This window comes from Rhinopithecus bieti, unplaced genomic scaffold, assembly GCF_001698545.2.
Source record: "Rhinopithecus bieti isolate Rb0 unplaced genomic scaffold, ASM169854v2 scaffold_42084, whole genome shotgun sequence".
In the NCBI taxonomy this organism is placed as follows: domain Eukaryota; kingdom Metazoa; phylum Chordata; class Mammalia; order Primates; family Cercopithecidae; genus Rhinopithecus; species Rhinopithecus bieti.
In genome coordinates this window covers 2,628,536-2,645,724 of record NW_016818934.1, presented here as the reverse complement: position 1 = coordinate 2,645,724, position 17,189 = coordinate 2,628,536, and the positions used below count along the sequence as shown (strand labels likewise).

General features: G+C 37.4%; 1 protein-coding gene across 3 annotated transcripts in view; it reads right to left on the bottom strand.

Annotated features, from left to right (window-relative positions):
- Positions 1-17,189, bottom strand: part of ARK2N (arkadia (RNF111) N-terminal like PKA signaling regulator 2N) — a 105,026-nt gene that overhangs the window by 38,430 nt on the left and 49,407 nt on the right. For all 3 annotated transcript variants that reach the window (XM_017857816.1, XM_017857817.1, XM_017857815.1), the window contains exon 2: positions 15,985-16,769. In XM_017857816.1, coding sequence (XP_017713305.1) covers positions 15,985-16,699 — 715 coding nt within the window. In that variant the 5' untranslated portion in view covers positions 16,700-16,769. The remainder of the gene's footprint in view (positions 1-15,984; positions 16,770-17,189) is intronic.

The window sequence follows — 17,189 nt, the reverse complement described above, 5'->3', positions numbered from 1 at the left end:
TATCTGTACTAGGATTAAGGGAATATGTTATTTCTGAAGAGGATTTTGAGAAAAAAATTTACTGAAATTGTTTTGACACTGTATTTTCTGACGTGGCATTCCATGAAATCTTTTTCATTGTACCCTCACTGTACTATTTAAATAATGTTTTTAAAGGAGAGACGAAAATCAATATAAGCTAAATAAAATATAAAAGGTACAATTAATTTAAAAGGCTACCTTTTTGTAAGATAACTTGCCCATAATTTGCTATTTTAAACAAATGAAAACACAAAGCCTGTTTGCCATCTTTCTTATAACATTCATGTAACTGTATATCTTTATGCAAAGTCAGCTATATGTTAAAATAAAATTACCAGTAATATCAATTTACGGTACTTTGCTTAAAAAAGAATTCACTATATTGTTTCTTTCATTAACAAACAGACTTAATACACTTTAAATCATTCTGCACGCAACTTTTAAGAAATAAATCAGACTGAGCACTGTGGCTCACGCCTGTAATCCCAGCACTTTCAGGGGCTGAGGCGAGTGTACTACCTGAGGTCAGGAGTTCGAGACCAGCCTGGCCAACATGGTGAAACCCTGTCTCTACTAAAATACAGAAAATTAGCTGGGCATGGTGGTGGGCGCCTGTAATCCCAGCTACTTGGGGAGTTGAGGCAGGAGAATCGCTTGAACCTGGGAGGTGGAGGTTGCAGTGAGCCAAGATCACACCATTGCACTCCATCCAGCCTGGGCAACAAGAGTGAAACTCTGTCTCAAAAAAAAACAAAAAAAAAACAAAAAAACAAAAAAAAAGAAAGAAATCTTATGTAAACTGAGATATACCTAGACCCAGAGACTCTTGCTGTTAAATCTTAGTAACAGCAGGGAATGACAAAAGCAATACTCAAAATAAATTAGTTACTGTATATTCTTTTACTCGGTCTACTAGTGAGATTCAAAAAAAAAAGCCCCAAACCTTAATCTTAGAAAGACATTTTTTATCAAGCTTAATTACCATAACTAGGTTTATATGTAGGCAACTTTTATTTTTTTACATACTGTTAGGAAGCAATAAACAGGTATTATATTAATAATCTGAATCCATTAGAAATCACTGTAGCAACTGTACAGTTATCTGCCTCCAGCCACTTGATAAGTCTAACATTAATGAAATTCAGTTATTTCAGAATTCTGAAAATGGGTACACACATACATACACACATGAAACTAGGCTCATTTCTCTTAGTAAAAATCCAAACAAACAAAAAACTGATAATGCTTTCCCTTGGAGCCTTCCAAATAACCTGTATGCTACTTCTAATTTTTAAAAAAGTAAAACTTCATGTAAAATATTAAGCCTGAAGATTTTAACTTGACCTTGTTGTGCTCGAAATTAAAATTGTATGTGGGCTTTAAAAACTATGCTCGATTTTAATAATGCACAAAAAGTACAGATCAATATGATTAAGAGAGTTATCATTGTCTAATAAGTGGCTCAAATAACCAGATCACTCTAATCTGCTGGTTAAATTCTCTTAAGATGATTAGGTATCTAATGTCCTAGGACTGAGCTAGCAAAAACTAGGCAGAAAGCAAGCTGTAGCTAGATTATCAAAAAACACATTTACCTTTAGTGAGAGGATAATGGCCTCTTAAATGCCAACTAAAGAGAAATACTAAAAGGAAGTATCAACATGTAACAACCAGTAAGAAAATTATAACTGTGGTAGTTAAAACTATAATTTGTTTCCTAACATTTCTCAAGTTATTTTTTTTATAATGTTTGGCGATTTTTTAAATGAAACATTTTTTAAAAGTCTGCAGCTTAATCCTTTTAATTCTCTCCCACGAAAACAAGAGAAAAAAAATTATCTGATGGATTAGACAAAGGGAAAATTCCATATGCACATATTAGAGAGATGCAACAGTCCAGACATGGGATTTTATTCTTAAATAAAAAAGCATTTCAACCATTTCTGGATTAGTGTTGTAGGCTGAAAGAGATTTCTTTCCAGCATTAACCTTTTATAGACTACAAATAAATACAAACAGGACACGGTCCTTAACCTTCTTAAAATTCTAGGAAAATTAAGGGAATTCAGAGGAAATGAAGGTAGGACCACTAGGGACTTAAACAATAGCTACATAAAAATCCTGTCACATAATCCAAAAGTAATTCCCACTTACTAGTATTATTAGTACTATACATGTAATCTTGAGAATACAGACTGCCTCAGGAAAAGAGAATGCAATAACCTACACTAGTCAAGTAAAAAATATATATATATTAAAACTACTTCACAGGCCAGGCACAGTGCCTCATGCCTGTAATCTCAGCACTTTGGGAAGCCAAGGCAGGCAGATCAACTGAGGTCAGGAGTTTGAAACCAGTCTGGCCAACATGGTGAAACCCCATCTCTACTAAAAACACAAAAATTAGCCTGGCCGGTGGTGGGCACCTGTAATCCCAGCTACTCAGTAGCCTGAGGCAGGAGAATCGCTTGAACCCAGCAAGTGGAGGTTGCAGTGAGTCAAGATCGTGCCATTGCACTATAGCCTGGGCGACAAAGTGAGACTCCGACTCAAAAACAAAACAAAACAAAATAAAAAACCTACTTCATAAGGCAAGGCATGGTGGCTGGTACCTGTAATCCCAGCACTTTGGGAGGCCGAGGCTGGGGGATCCCTTGAGCTTAGGAGTTTAAGACCAGCCTGGGCAACACAGCAAGACCCCACCTTTGCAAAAAATAAGAAAATTAGCCAGACATGGTGGCACACACTTGTGGTCCCAGCTACTTGGGAAGATCACTTGAGCCTGGGAGGTTGAGGCTGCAGTGAGCCGTGACCATGCCACTGTACTCCAGTCTGGGCAACAGAGCAACGCTCCGTCTGGAAAAAATTTAAAAAATAACCCCAGCACTTTGGGAGGCCGAGGCAGGTGGATCATGAGGTCAGGAGATCAAGCCCATCCTGGCTATAGTGAAACCCCATCTCAACTAAAAATACAAAAAAATTAGCCGGGCGTGATGGCAGGCGCCTATAGTCCCAGCTACTCAGGAGGCTGACGCAGGAGAATGGTGTGAACCTGGGAGGTGGAGCTTGCAGTGAGCTGAGATAGCGCCACTGCACTCCAGCCTGGACAACAAGTACTTCCCATATTGACACTTCTTTAAATGTCTGTAATATAAAAACAAAGTATGATGAAAGGGGAATTTTTTAATTGCTCTACCTGGAAAAGGTGTAACCATTTTAAAGCAAAACCTATTGTTTTTCAAAACAACACTCCTTAAGACAGCGATGTATTACCTTCAAAGCACTCTGCAAAACTGAAAATCAAGATAAAATTTTCCTATATATGTTTCTGTTAGAAATTATTCCTAAAGTTAAACTCGCCAAACCACGGGATGTCAAATTTTACTTTAGGATAAATTTTTAATATTTTGGTATAGGTTCTAAGAATTAAATCAGTGTATTCTGGCGTTCCTTATCTTTCTGCCAAAACCTCTTTTTCTTCCTTTTACTCAAAATTTTGTAGAAAAGGCTTTCCAAAATTATTAGTGTTCAACACCTTTTCAAATATTCAAAATATTATTCTTACCTTGAATATCAACTATTAATACCTATGTTTTAGGCCAGATGCGAATCCCACAGAATCCCAGCACTTTGAGAGGCCAAGGTGTGCAGATCACTTAAGCCCAGGAGTCTGAGGCCAGCCTGAACAGTGTATCAGAACCCCGTCTCTACAAAATATACAAAAATTAGCCAGGTGATAGTCCCAGCTATTTGGGAGGCTGAGGTGGGAGGATTGCTTGAGCCTAGGAGGCAGGGTTACAGTGAGACGAGATGGCACCTCTCTGCACTCTAGCCTAGATGACAGAGTGAGACCCTATCTCCCCAACCCTCACCAAAAAAAAAAAAAGCCTACCTATGTTTGTTAATCCCATTCCACTGAAATTTTTTTCTTAAAGGCAAAAAAAATCTACAGAGCTCTTGCCTGATTATCCAATAATAATAAAAATTAGAATGGATCCAGTCAATACAACACTAGCAATAAGTTGTCTATGTTATTCTTAAAAAATTAACCTTTTCTATCTTAAAATGCATTTCAAAGCATGCTTAATATATTAAGTATTATATCATAAAACAAAAAAGAAGCCTGTTAAGTGCTTGAAGCAGTTTACACATGCATAGAAAAGTAGTCTTTAACATAATGAAATTAAATTAATATTTTCTTACATCTAAAAATCTATGTCTAATAAAAATCTGGGATTCCAGGAAGAAGGTGAAGACAGAACTTCCCTGAAAATACCTAAACTTCAAGTAAAGACTGTAGATTCATTAAAATTCAGTCAGTCATCCAAAACCAGTATGTTCTTCCTGTTGATGTAAAATTTAATTTTAAAACAATCTGTTTGGGGAAATAGTTAACCAATGTTGCACTATCATTTCAGAGAGAAACCCATCAGTTATAACAAACTCTTATATATTTTACAGTGAAAAATCATACTCACATATTTATTGTAAGTTGCTCCCGGTGTTCAAACCTTACCTCTACTGGTCAAATATTAAGTTCAGAAAATCTAAAAATCATTACACAAAAAAAGAAGAGATCGACCAGGCACAGTGGCTCATGCCTATAATCCTAGCACTTTGGGAGGCTGAGGCAGGCAGTTCACCTGAGGTTGGGAGTTCAGGACCAGCCTGACCAACATGGAGAAACCCCATCTCTACTAAAATACAAAATTAGCCAGGCATGGTGGCGCATGCCTGTAATCCCAACTACTCAGGAGGCTGAGGCAGGAGAATCACTTGAACCCAGGAGGCGGAGGTTGAGGTGAGCTGGGTTCACGCCATTGCATTCCAGCCTGGGCAATGAGAGCGAAACCTCATCTCAAAAAATGAAAAGAAAAAAAAAAAAAAAAAAAGTGGAGAGACTGCTTATCAAATATATATATAACTTATATATTATTATATAATATATATATCCTTGTACTAAGGATGTATATATCCTTAAACAAAACTGAGCACAGAAATAAGTCATCCCCAAAGTTAACTTCTAATTCTCATAAAACCAGTTCTAAAATAAAAAAACAAATAAAGCAGCAATTTTCAATTTTTCAATTCAAAACCAGAAAAGGAAAAAACTTGGTTCAGTCTATTACTGGTAATTTACAAGTTACAAGTATGTGGATATAGAACTGAACCAAAACAAAGTGGTGACATATTTTCTGAGTAATGTTACTAACAAATATTGAGAGACATATCGAAGATCTTGATTGTTTATATGAGACTCTAAATATACCACCTATATTTCCTCTTAAAAAACACAAGCAGAATTCGGTTTTTTTCCTAAGTGGCAACTTCATTAAATAAAATGAACCTTTTCATATTGATGTTATTATAAATGTGAAAGACTAATTTCCTCTCAAAAATAAATCCAGGCCAGGCGCAGTGGCTCATGCCTGTAATCCCAACACTTTGGGAGGCAGAGGCAGGTGGATCACCTGAGGTCAGGAGGTTGAGATCAGCCTGGCCAACATGGTGAAACCCCTGTCTCTACCTAAAATACAAAAATTAGCTGGGCATGGTGGCAGGTGCCTGTAATCCCAACTACTTGGGGGGCTGAGGCAGGAGAACTGCTTGAACCCAGGAGGCAAAGGCTGCAGTGGGCCAAGACCACACCATTGCACTCCAACCTGGGCAACAAGAGTGAAACTCCATCTCAGAAAAAAAAAAAAAAAAAGTAAATCCAGTGGAAAACCCAATTTTAAAAAACCACTTAGTATCAGCAAACTTACATATTCCTATTGAAGACTGTAATCCTAATTTAGCTATGTCTCACATTATTACTAGAAATCTTTAAAAGATAAAATGCCAGCATTTACCAATCCCAGGCTGCACATAAAAACATCTATCATGTTGCAAGACCTTCAATCCTGTGATATTTTCTATCTTTTGACATGCTCTATGAGTTCTTTAACATAACTAAGGTCCATTTCTTTTTAATTCGAGGATTGAAAACAAAATTAAACTGGTAGTACATTCACTAATAAACTTAGTCACTAGCAATTTAAAACCCCACCCAATACACACCCCTGGATAGTGATCATTTTATCTTTACCCTCTACAGGTACCCTTTACATCAGGGTACCAGAAATTCCACTGGCTGATGCCTACCAGATTACCGCCTTGGGCACTGAGCTTTAAATTAAAGCTCAAAATAAAAATCCATCTCCATGTCAATGAAAAATACTATTTTTCTCATGCATGAACTCAAGCTGCAGTCTAATCTGTTTTCCCTACATTATCTTGAATAGTAGGCATGTAGCAAATATTTGCTCAAAACCGTATTGTGTTCTTCTGCATACAAGTGATACTGAATATAATTCATGAAAAACTAGCAACAAATTAGATTATTAAATGACGTGGAATAATTACATAAAAATGTTCATGGAGTACATTCACAGTTAACTATGAGTTTCACAGTTAACTATGAGGTCCCCCAATTAGAAGCAAAAGTCAATATCGTCTGTACAGAGTAAGTGCTAAGAGATTCTCAAGGAATTAACCATCTACCTATTTGGGTTCACTAAAATTTCCAGTTTTTTGTTTTATTTATATTTTTGGTAAAAAGCAAGGAAGAGGATGGCTCCTGCTATTGTATAAATATGGTTCTATGTTCCAACCATACATAACAAAACTCAAGCTAAAATGTATCAAATTCTGGGGCGTTCTGTCGCAAATACCTAATTTTTAAAAAGGAAGCTGTTTTTTACTGCAGCTTTTAAAACATCATCAGGGCTGGGCTTGGTGGCTCACGCCTGTAATCCCAGCACTTTGGGAGGCCAAGGTGGCGGATCACGAGCTCAGGAGTTCAAGGTCAAGAGGTCAGCCTGGCCAACATAGTGAAACCCTGTCTCTACTAAAAATACAAAGAAAATTAGCCAGGCATGGTGGCGGGCTCCTGTAATCCCAGATCCTCGGGAGGCTGAGACAGGAGAATCGCTTGAACCCAGGAGGCGGAGGTTGCAGTGGGCCAGTGGGCCGAGATCGTGCCACTGCACTCCAGCCTGCGCAACAAAGTGAGACTCTGTCTCAAAAAAAACCCAGCAACATCATCAAAAGAAACTTAAAATGGGCAAAAGCATATTATTTCTCACACAATCCAAAAATGCAGATTGTCAATACAATTAATTTTGTGATAGATTCAAAGGTTGTTAGGTAATATTCCCATTTCCAGCAACGTTAACTAGAAAATTGCAATTATACATCTTTGGGAACTCTGACATACTGTCAATATTTGGACAAGTCATGTAAGAACCAAAGGGCTGCTGTGGCAGTACTTGGAAATCAGGCATCTGCCATGTAAGCACTTGATGGGTGATAGGGAAAATTCTTTGGCCAACTAGTTGCATTTTAGGTCCCCTGGGTTCGAGTAGCTGCTTGTTCTCTTTGCCAGTGTCAGGGTGAATTACCTTTTCCATCCACAGGTGGAACTTCTCTGTCTGCCTCTGCATCTTGGAAAAACAGCTCCTGGCCTCTTCTAGGACACTGCCTGTGCAGTTCCTATCACACAGCACCCCTGTCAAGTAATCCTGTAACTTCCCTGGGCGCTCCTTCAGATCCCCCAGCATGACCGAAGGCACCTTTAAAGACACTGAGGCCATTTCATAAAACATTATTGCTTCAGAAACTGTATTTTTATTAAGACACACTTAGGAAAATGACATAAGCATTGCTAAGAAGAGCCTGATAGATCTAGCATTCATAGGTAGTGATTAAATTCACTAATCAAAGCCACTAATTCCAAAAAAAAATGAAATAACATTATTTTTCATAGCTTTAATATATCTACCTGGCAGCATGTATTCTGTTACTACACAGGCTGAATACAACTGACTGAATCTGTAACAGTAGTTTCCAATCTTTGCTGAACAATAAGAACTGGAGTGGCTTAAATACCAAAACCTAGGGTGGCTCCAAGGCACCTAAGATTTGTTTCAGTTTAAGCTCCCCAGGTGATTTTAATGTACAGCCTTAGTTGAGAACCACTGCATTCTTGAGTATTTTAACTCCTTTCACTTTAAAATTCTAAAAAGTTGTTTTGTCAGCTGGCCCATACTCAATCATTATACAATCACTCTCAGGTGATGATTCTTACCACACAAAAGATCTGTTTTAATTTTTTTTTTTTTTATTCTTATGGAAAACCACATGAAGGAGATGATACAGAATACCTCTGGGTCAGCTTTTACAAACTGGTCTGTGTAAAGTGTTAAAATGCATGCCACACACACAAAACAAAATGTAGTCACAAGTTTGGGATATACTACAAATCACATCCTTCCCCTCTGGAGAGCACCTTCATTAATGACTGAAGTGCCCTGTGGTTTAAAACAAATGACATCTGTTAACACATAATCCAGCACTTTCCAAACATCTGAACATGTGTACAACTATTAATACCCAGTAGCACAGTGGTCTAGTTTAGGATATGGTCCCATACATATATAATTTCATCCTTGAACTAGGCTAGATCATCTTTGGTTTGGGTACCCTATAGTCTGGGTCTCTAATAAAACTATACTGAACTCTTCATTCTAAGGGACCTAATAAAAATGTTACTTCCTCAGATCATTCTTGACTACACTAACTAAAATAGCTTTTCTACCCCATTCCTAGTCAATCTTTATCTCTTACATCCTGCTTATTATTCACATCATATATCCCTACCTGATAGCATATGATGAATTCATTTATTGTCTCCTCATGAAAGATTAAGTTCCATGACAGCAGAGACTTCTCTCACCGTAGTATCCCCAAAGCCATGGACTAGGTGCTCAGATACTTGCTGAATAAAAGAGTGATTGATGGAATCAATCAATCTTGGCCTTATACCATCAACCTACATCGAGAGTCTTATAAATAATGCTGTTATGGAATGCTCTATTGAGCGTTTGTTAAACTAATTTGTGAAAACATGGTTTGCTTTATCACATAGTGACCTTTTATGAAGATGCAAAGAGAAGTTTCCCATGTCTCACTATCAAATACAACTGGGCTTCTCCTAGATAAAAAAAGAATTTTTAATTCAGTCAGGCCACCTATTTTCAATGCCTAAAAGGCTGTGAGACAAACATTTAGCCCAGTTCTACCTAGCAAATAAAAACCTCATGAAATCGGTCACCAACCTCTAATTTCATTTTATTCCTTTTCCTCTGATTACTCCATCCCCTATGCTGTCTTCACTTTTTAACAAAGTTTTGTTTATATGAAAACTCCCTCAAGAAGGACATGACTTTCCCCAAAGGTTAGTATGTTTAGCTTATGGGAAAAAAGACTAAATGAAATTTAAAGCTTAACTTCCTTTAAGCCCCATTATAAGTGCTGGGCAAACTGAAGCACAGGACAGGAAATCAGATGCCTCCTTTGATCTGCTTTAGATTCTCTCATTACTTATTTCTCAATGAATACTAAAAATGGGTATTTAAAAGCTGAAAATGATATAAGAACATTTATGCTGGGGGCAGTGAGATAAGTTGTAGCCTCATAAAGATTCTTACAAGCAATAATCACTGATAAGCAAGACATTCTGAGGCCTTCAAAACAGGGACCAATGATGCATTTATCAAAGCCCACAGAACGTACACCACCAAGAGCGAACCCTAACAGTAAACTACAGACGTTGGGTGATAATGATGTGTCAATGTAGGTTCATCATTGTAACAAATGTCCATTCTAGTGCAGGATGTTGATAGTAGGGGAGGCCATGGCTATGTGGGAGAAGGGGGTACATGGGAACTCTCTGTCTCCTCTGCTCGATTTTGCTGTGAACTTAAAACTGCTCTAAAAGCAAAATCTATTAAAAAACAATGACAAAAAAAAGGGACCACATTCTCACCTTAAAGACACACATGCTCTTTTATTAACACTAAGATATACCTTATTTTGAGAAAAAGACTTTATGCTTTTCCTTTTACAAAGTTAATATAGGCACTCAGTTTAGGAAATAAGAAAAGCAGGCCAAAAATAGTATCTTGGTGCTTTAACACGAGAAATTGCCAAAGGATACCCACCAGTAAGACTTTAAAGCTTTTTAATTAAGTTAACATCATCCAGACCTTGTAGCATATAGAAAACCACATTTACACATTGCATGCTTTTCAAATAATCGCTTAAATGAAGTAAAAGAGGGCACTTAATGCTTGCTAATTAATATAGAACTGTGCTGTGATTTATAACTAATGTAATTTCAAAAAAACCAGACTCTACTGTTTAGAACTTGATACCCATTAGCAGTAAGAGAACTTAATTGAATCAGACTACCAGTTTCACAGTGATTTTCAGATATAGGAGACTTAACATATGATTGCTTAACTGAGCGGTTCTGAGCCCTGGCTACTCAGTGTCATCACCTAAGGCTGATCGTATAAATGTTATCAGTTTTAAAGCTGCTGCCTGGGGTCAGACTCCAAAGACTCTGATCGAATGGGGTTAAAATGGGGTCTGGGCATCAGACATTTTAAATGCCACCCAGCTGATTCTAATACATAGCCAGATTGAAAACCATATGTATTTTACTCACCTGATTTGCATTTACCAAGCTGAAACTAGACAGTTTTTACCTGATTATTTTGTGTCAGTGTTTTGTTATCAATGTATTTTGTGAGTCTCTTAAATAGCTACAACCAGATTACAAAAGGCTTAAAATAGGGACATGGGGCTTTTAGCCACTGAAATCATTTGATATTCAATCTAGGAAAAATGTCAATTACTGCGCTTCATGGATTCACTATGTGGGTTTGGGATCTTCAACCATGAATCCTCCTCACTGCCTTCTATCTAAAATTTGCCAAGCAATTAAATCCCCAAAAGGTTAAAAGCCTCAAAATTAGTAAGAAAAAACACATGTCAGAAGAAAATGTGCCAAGAATATGAACAGACTTTACCAAACGAATACAAATCGCTCAACATTTTTCAACTTCACTAGTGATCAAAGAAATGCAAATTAACATCAAAATACCATTTTTTTTTTTTTAATAGAGTCTTGCTGTCACCCAGGCTGGAGTGCAGTGACGTGACCTCGGCTCACTGCAACATCTGCCTCCCAGGTTCAATCAATTCTCCTGCCTCAGTCTCCTGAGTAGCTGGGATTACAGACACACGCCACCATGCCTGGCCAATTTTTTTTTTCCCCCATAGAGATGGGGTTTCACCATTTTGGCCAGGCTGGTCTCAAACTCCTGACCTCAGGTAATCCATCTGCCTCAGCCTCCCAAACTGCTGGGATTACAGGCATGAGACACCACACTGGCAAGATATCACTCTTCTATCAAATCAGCAAGCTTTTTAAAAAAATTAATATTCCATAGCAAGAATACAATGCATGAACACTCAAGCTCCTGGGTGAAATAAAGTTATTTTTGTTTTTATTTGGATTTTTTTGAGACAGAGTCTTGCTCTGTCACCCAGGCTGGAGTGCAGAGGCTCAATCACGGTTCACTACAGCCTCTGCCTTTCACTACAGTCTCTGCCTCCTGGACTCAAGCAATCCTCCCACATCAGCCTCTGGAGCAGCTGGGACTACAGGCACGTGCTGCTACGCCCAGCTAACTTTTGTTATTTCTAGTAGAGATGGGGTTTCACCATGTTCACCAGGCTGGTCTCGAACTCCTGGCCTCAAGTGAACCACCTGTCTCAGCCTCCCAGAGTGCTGGGATTACAGGCGTGAGCCATCGCACTCAACTTAATTATTTTTTAAAAGCAGTATGCCAGTATGTGGTCAAGAGCCTTAAGTGTTCATACCCTTAACTCATAATAGCAAAAACTTAAAAGAGCCGAAAGGACCAACATTAGGGAAGTTATTTTTATGATTAGCTAAATTATTCAAAATCCGTATGTTCTAGGGAGAATATTTAGTGCTCTAGTTAAATGCTTAAAACGCAATGCTAAGAAGGAAAGGATGACATACACAATATCCAGACAAATTTTGTTATATATCATAGAAGACAACATATTCAAATGTTAACAAAAGCAGAATTATGGGTGATTTCAATTTTCTACTTCACATTTTCTATTTTCAAAATTTCTACAAATAATTTGTCACTTAAAATATTTTTTTAATTTTAAGCAAGAGTTAACTGATCAAGTATAATAAGTATAATTATCTCTACCAGAGAAAAAACTATGAGTTAAGATGATGGCTTGTCATGATGCAGCTCACTGCATTAAATATGTTTGGTGAGTAATGAGTGCTGAGATCCTGTCTTGAATTGGGGCTGAGCTGGTCTAGCCTGGCTGCATGGATTGAGAATTCAAGTAAACTTAGACAGCTGTCCTCAGTAGCCTCAACGACATTCTCCAAAAGAAATCAGATTTTCAAAGGCAAACCAACCAAGACAACTCACTCTTACCTACCATGGGGGGTATTATTTTTGGAACCTCAGTGTGAATAGGCATTTAACCACAAAGTAGGTCATTAAAGACAAGATAAAGCTACCCTGTATGGCGGTCCACTCTGCTAAATATTTATGAAAAACAGTTACTGGAAAAACTTTTCCCCACTGACCATGTATACCCATGCATGTATGTTATTAGTATGTTCAGAAAATTAACGTTTTCAAACTGAATGAGGGCTAATGTCCATTATTTACATTACAATCAAAATCCCTCCAACTACAGATTTTATAGAGCTAGTCTCAAAACTGATTTTACAGAGAAACTGCCCCCCCATTAAAAGTAATGCTCTAATCATAAAATTGCAGAGAATGATCAAAGCACAAAAAGATAATGCATAAAGAAACCACTTGATAATGGCTGGGCGTAGAGGCTCACGCCTGTAACCACAGCACTTTGGGAGGCCAAGGCAAGCGGATCATGAGGTCAGGAGATCAAGACTATCCTGGCCAACATGGTGAAATCCCATCTCTACTAAAAATACACAAAAATGACCTGGGCATGGTGGCACACGCCTGTAGTTCCAGCTACTAGGGAGGCTGAGGCAGGAGAATCACTTGAACCTGGGAGGCGGAGGTTGCAGTGAGCAGAGATTGCACCACTGCACGCCAGCCCGGTGACAGAGCAAGACTCGGTCTCAAAAAAAAGAAAGAAATCACTTAATAAAAGCCTTGATATTCAAGATAACCATCACATAGTACTTTTACATGAATTCACTATAAAATATTATAAATTTACTATAAAATGCCCTTTATTCATCTCTAAGTCTCCCAAATGAAAGTACTGCCAGCATTATTTTGATATGATACCTCCAAACAGATTCTTAAAACATCAATATATTTCCAAAACCTTCAAGGAGAGATGATCTAGCGCCAATACTAAGCTGCCTGTCAGTTAATTAACTGCTGACTTTAAAAATCATCATAAACATCTGTTGCCCAGATATCAAACTCAAAGTATGATCGTGCACTATACTGGTCTGCGTTATTAATTATTTGCACTCTCTAAAAGAGAAAATGCATTAACAAATGCATTAACAGTACAATTATTTGACATAACATTTAGGATTTAAGGTATTAGGATATCCTAATAGGAATTATTTAAGATAACGCCTTCAACTTTTAAGCTGAGCCCAAATAAAAGCTTATAAAGAGTATTTTCTGAATTACTAAATGGGTTGCACCTTAATGAAAGAGGATGGCAATAATTGGTTTTTACTTTTCCACTTAGTTTCCATTCTGTGTAAACAGCTGAATTAACGTTCCGACATCCAAGAGATTCTGTTAGGCCCATCCAGCTTAAGTTCACCTGAATGTCCATGTTGTTGAACTCAAGTCAGTTGATAATTTATCCTACCTTTACAATTTACGCAACTTTTCGACAACTGCTCTTACTATAAGGTTGAGTGTGCCTCCTCTCTTCCCCAAAGTCATAAGGTGACTCAGGAAACTGAAAGATACATCACTGTTACATTAAAAATTCACAATGTCACAATTTTTCAAGAGACAACAATATGGACAATTGAAATGAAATTCCCAATATTTGAACTCTAGGTTGTTCCATCTTTGCCGCTTTGCATAATTCCAGTAAAGATCATTCATACCTATCTCATGGGAATGGCACCTCCCAAAACTGCCAGCACACACAGAGGCAGTCATATACAGTGGTCCTATACCTCAATCTACCATTTGATTCTCCAGGATTACCTTAGAAAACTATATGTATTTTCAAAAGCCACAAACTTACTAAATGGTGTGAATAAGAGAAACCAAACTATAGATTTAAATTAATTTACTTCGGTGTTCAGTTAGTACACAATTCAGAAGAGACAAGAAATAGACCACTGGTGTTTTAAGTTTTAAGCAGTAGTCAAGATACTCAATTAGAAAGAAGATTAGGAAAATATGAACAAAGCACATCTAACCTATTTAAGCAAAACAGGGAAAGTGCCTATGAAGACATTTCTCAAGCCACCTTACAATAGCGTTCTGTCTTCAGAGAGAATTTTGTTTACCCACCTTCTTCCTTTCCATAAAAAGGCAAAGTATCGGGGTAGTTACATAAGATACTGTTTAGTAAGTTGGATTAAGTATTGTATCAAGAGATCCATCAAGGTCTTGATTAAGAGGTTAGAACAAGATATAGGAATGCACAATTTTACAGGTATTAAGGTTTTCTTAAAAATATTATTACATGTAAAACTAAAATACATACCTAAAACCTGCCTTAGAACAATCCCAAAGTCTGTTTCTCTCATGCATTTAACTGATGAGCTTCATTGAAATCCCCTTCCCAGTAGTTTTATTACAAGGAACGACAGCAAAGGAATTCAACAGAGATATTAAAACAGTAAAAAGCATTTCTAAAGATTGTTTGAGATTCATATTTATATTATATGAACGAGACTTATTATCAGAACTTCAACACCTATAAAGTGCTTTAAAACCAATCATTCTTCTTACTGAATTTATATAACTTTGGGAAGCTATAGATTTCATTAACCAATATGATTTTTCTTGAAATATTCTTTGTATATCAGCAATATGCTGTCTTCACACGTAGATACAGAAAGCTTTCAGAAAACCAGAGAGAAAAAAAACCATAGTCACCCATAAAACTTTAGAAAATCAGAACTTGCCCTTCTTCAATGTGGCAATAAACAATACTGTCATGACCTATTCAATGCCATATAGTTTACAAAATGTTCCTGATCATATTGTAAGGATCTCTTGGATAATAAGAATTCACTACTTAAGAGCCATTCAGATACATCTTTCTTCCACTACGAAATCTCAAGACTGCCTTTGTATTATAGTACACAGTACCAGATGCAATAATATGGGGAAAGCAGATTTACTAAATATGTAATAAATTACAGACCCTTATACCAATGAGAGCTAGAACAAGCAGATTTCTAACAAACTTTTTTAAAGCTTGGGAAACTAATGGAAAATTTTTCAGAAAGACATTCTTTTCAATGTGAGTGACAACTTAAGATAGAAAGATTTGTAACAAGGATAACTAGCTTACCATGCATTGAATATGGGGTAAAACACATAAAACTACTGTTTTTGGAGGAAAAATTATTAGAAAACTTTAACAAAAGATAGAATGTGTTATTTCAGACACTACAAGCTCGAGTGCAGTGGCTATATAATAAAGCAAGGTGCCTATTCCTGAGGAGAATGTACTCAGTAATGATGCTGAACAGTGAGTATTAAATCTAAGCAGTGCTAAAAAGGCAATGATGGGAGTTCAGGTAATGTGTTACAGAGAGACTTGTGAGAAATTCCATTACTTAAAAATAATCTTGTCCCTATCATTAACCATTTAATTTTTTTTTTCCTGATGTGCTAAAGTGCACTGGAAACCTCAGAACAGGTTTTATAAATTGGCCATGTCTTGTAATAGACTGCAGTCTTCAAATTTACACAGAGCTGCAGGTCTCCTGGATTTTTTCAAGTGTCACTCATCTAACTGAGCCTGACAGCTGAGACTGCCATCAGGTACTTTACAGTCAGTTTAAAAAACATCCTCTACCTGGTATCTCTGCAGTGATTGTCTTGCTGCTCCCTGAAACCTCTTCATCATCATCCGATGAGCTCGTGCTTGAGTCACAAGTCAGGTCACTATCACTGGTACTACTGTCCTGCAGCAGGTTATATTTCTTCCTTGCAGCAGCCTCCCGTTTCTGCCTCAGTAGCCTGATCCTCTCCTTGTGCTTTTGGCTCCGATGACCTTTAACCTTGGCGACTCGGCCATTCTGTTTATCACTGGATTGCCGGTTTTTCTTGGCAGCCATAGTGGATGTTTCACTTTCTGATCGGGACCGCCTAGACTTGCGCCCAACTGTGGCACCAGACACTCCTGAAGGGTCTCCTTCTACCGCTGTTTCTGCCTGAGAGGGTTCATTCTCTTCTGCGGAAGACAATGTATCTGAATCAGCCAGGTGACCACTAGAGGAAGGGGAAAGCATGCAGTGATTAGAGGAGTCACTCTCATAAACTCGGCCAGTTGTAGGCTTGTCACTCTCCGTGGATGCTAACTGAGACTCAGAAGAGTCCCTTCTCAGTTCCATCAACAAGCAGGGCATTGAAGAAATCACTGTAGAATCCGCTACACCATCTTTCTGAACTTGAGATTCCAGTTCTACAGATCCATCTTCCTCCTTGGCTGTCTCTTGTTCAGAAGCTTTTGGTGGGGCTTCGGACTCAATGAGTTCTTCGACTTTTCCCACTGACTCCTCCATCTTCATTTCAGAATTTCAAGTTAAATCATGGAGTAGAGTCTAGGAAATGATATCAAAGATGCAACAGGAAAGCAACCTGTACAAAAACACACAAAGTCAATAAACAGAACGCCAGATTATTTGATCAACACAACATGCCTACCTTTATAAGTGGGTGGGGCAAAACTTACCATTACACAGGCCTTTAAAATATATACATATTATTATCTGCTTGTCTGATCAACAAATTCAAAGGATTAATACTATCAAAATCTAAGTATACTGAGCTACTAAAAATGCCATAATATTAATCACTATTACTGAACTTGCAAGGCCAACATGTAATGAACATTTTCCAGTTTATAATTTTATTTAAAGTGTTCTAGAAAGAAATCTTCAAAACTCTGATATAATTAATATGCATGTATTGACTTTGATATAAATGAAAAAGAATGCTTTAACACTAGTCTAGAAATGCATTACCTGGAATGACTACTTTTTTTTTTTTTTTTTTTTT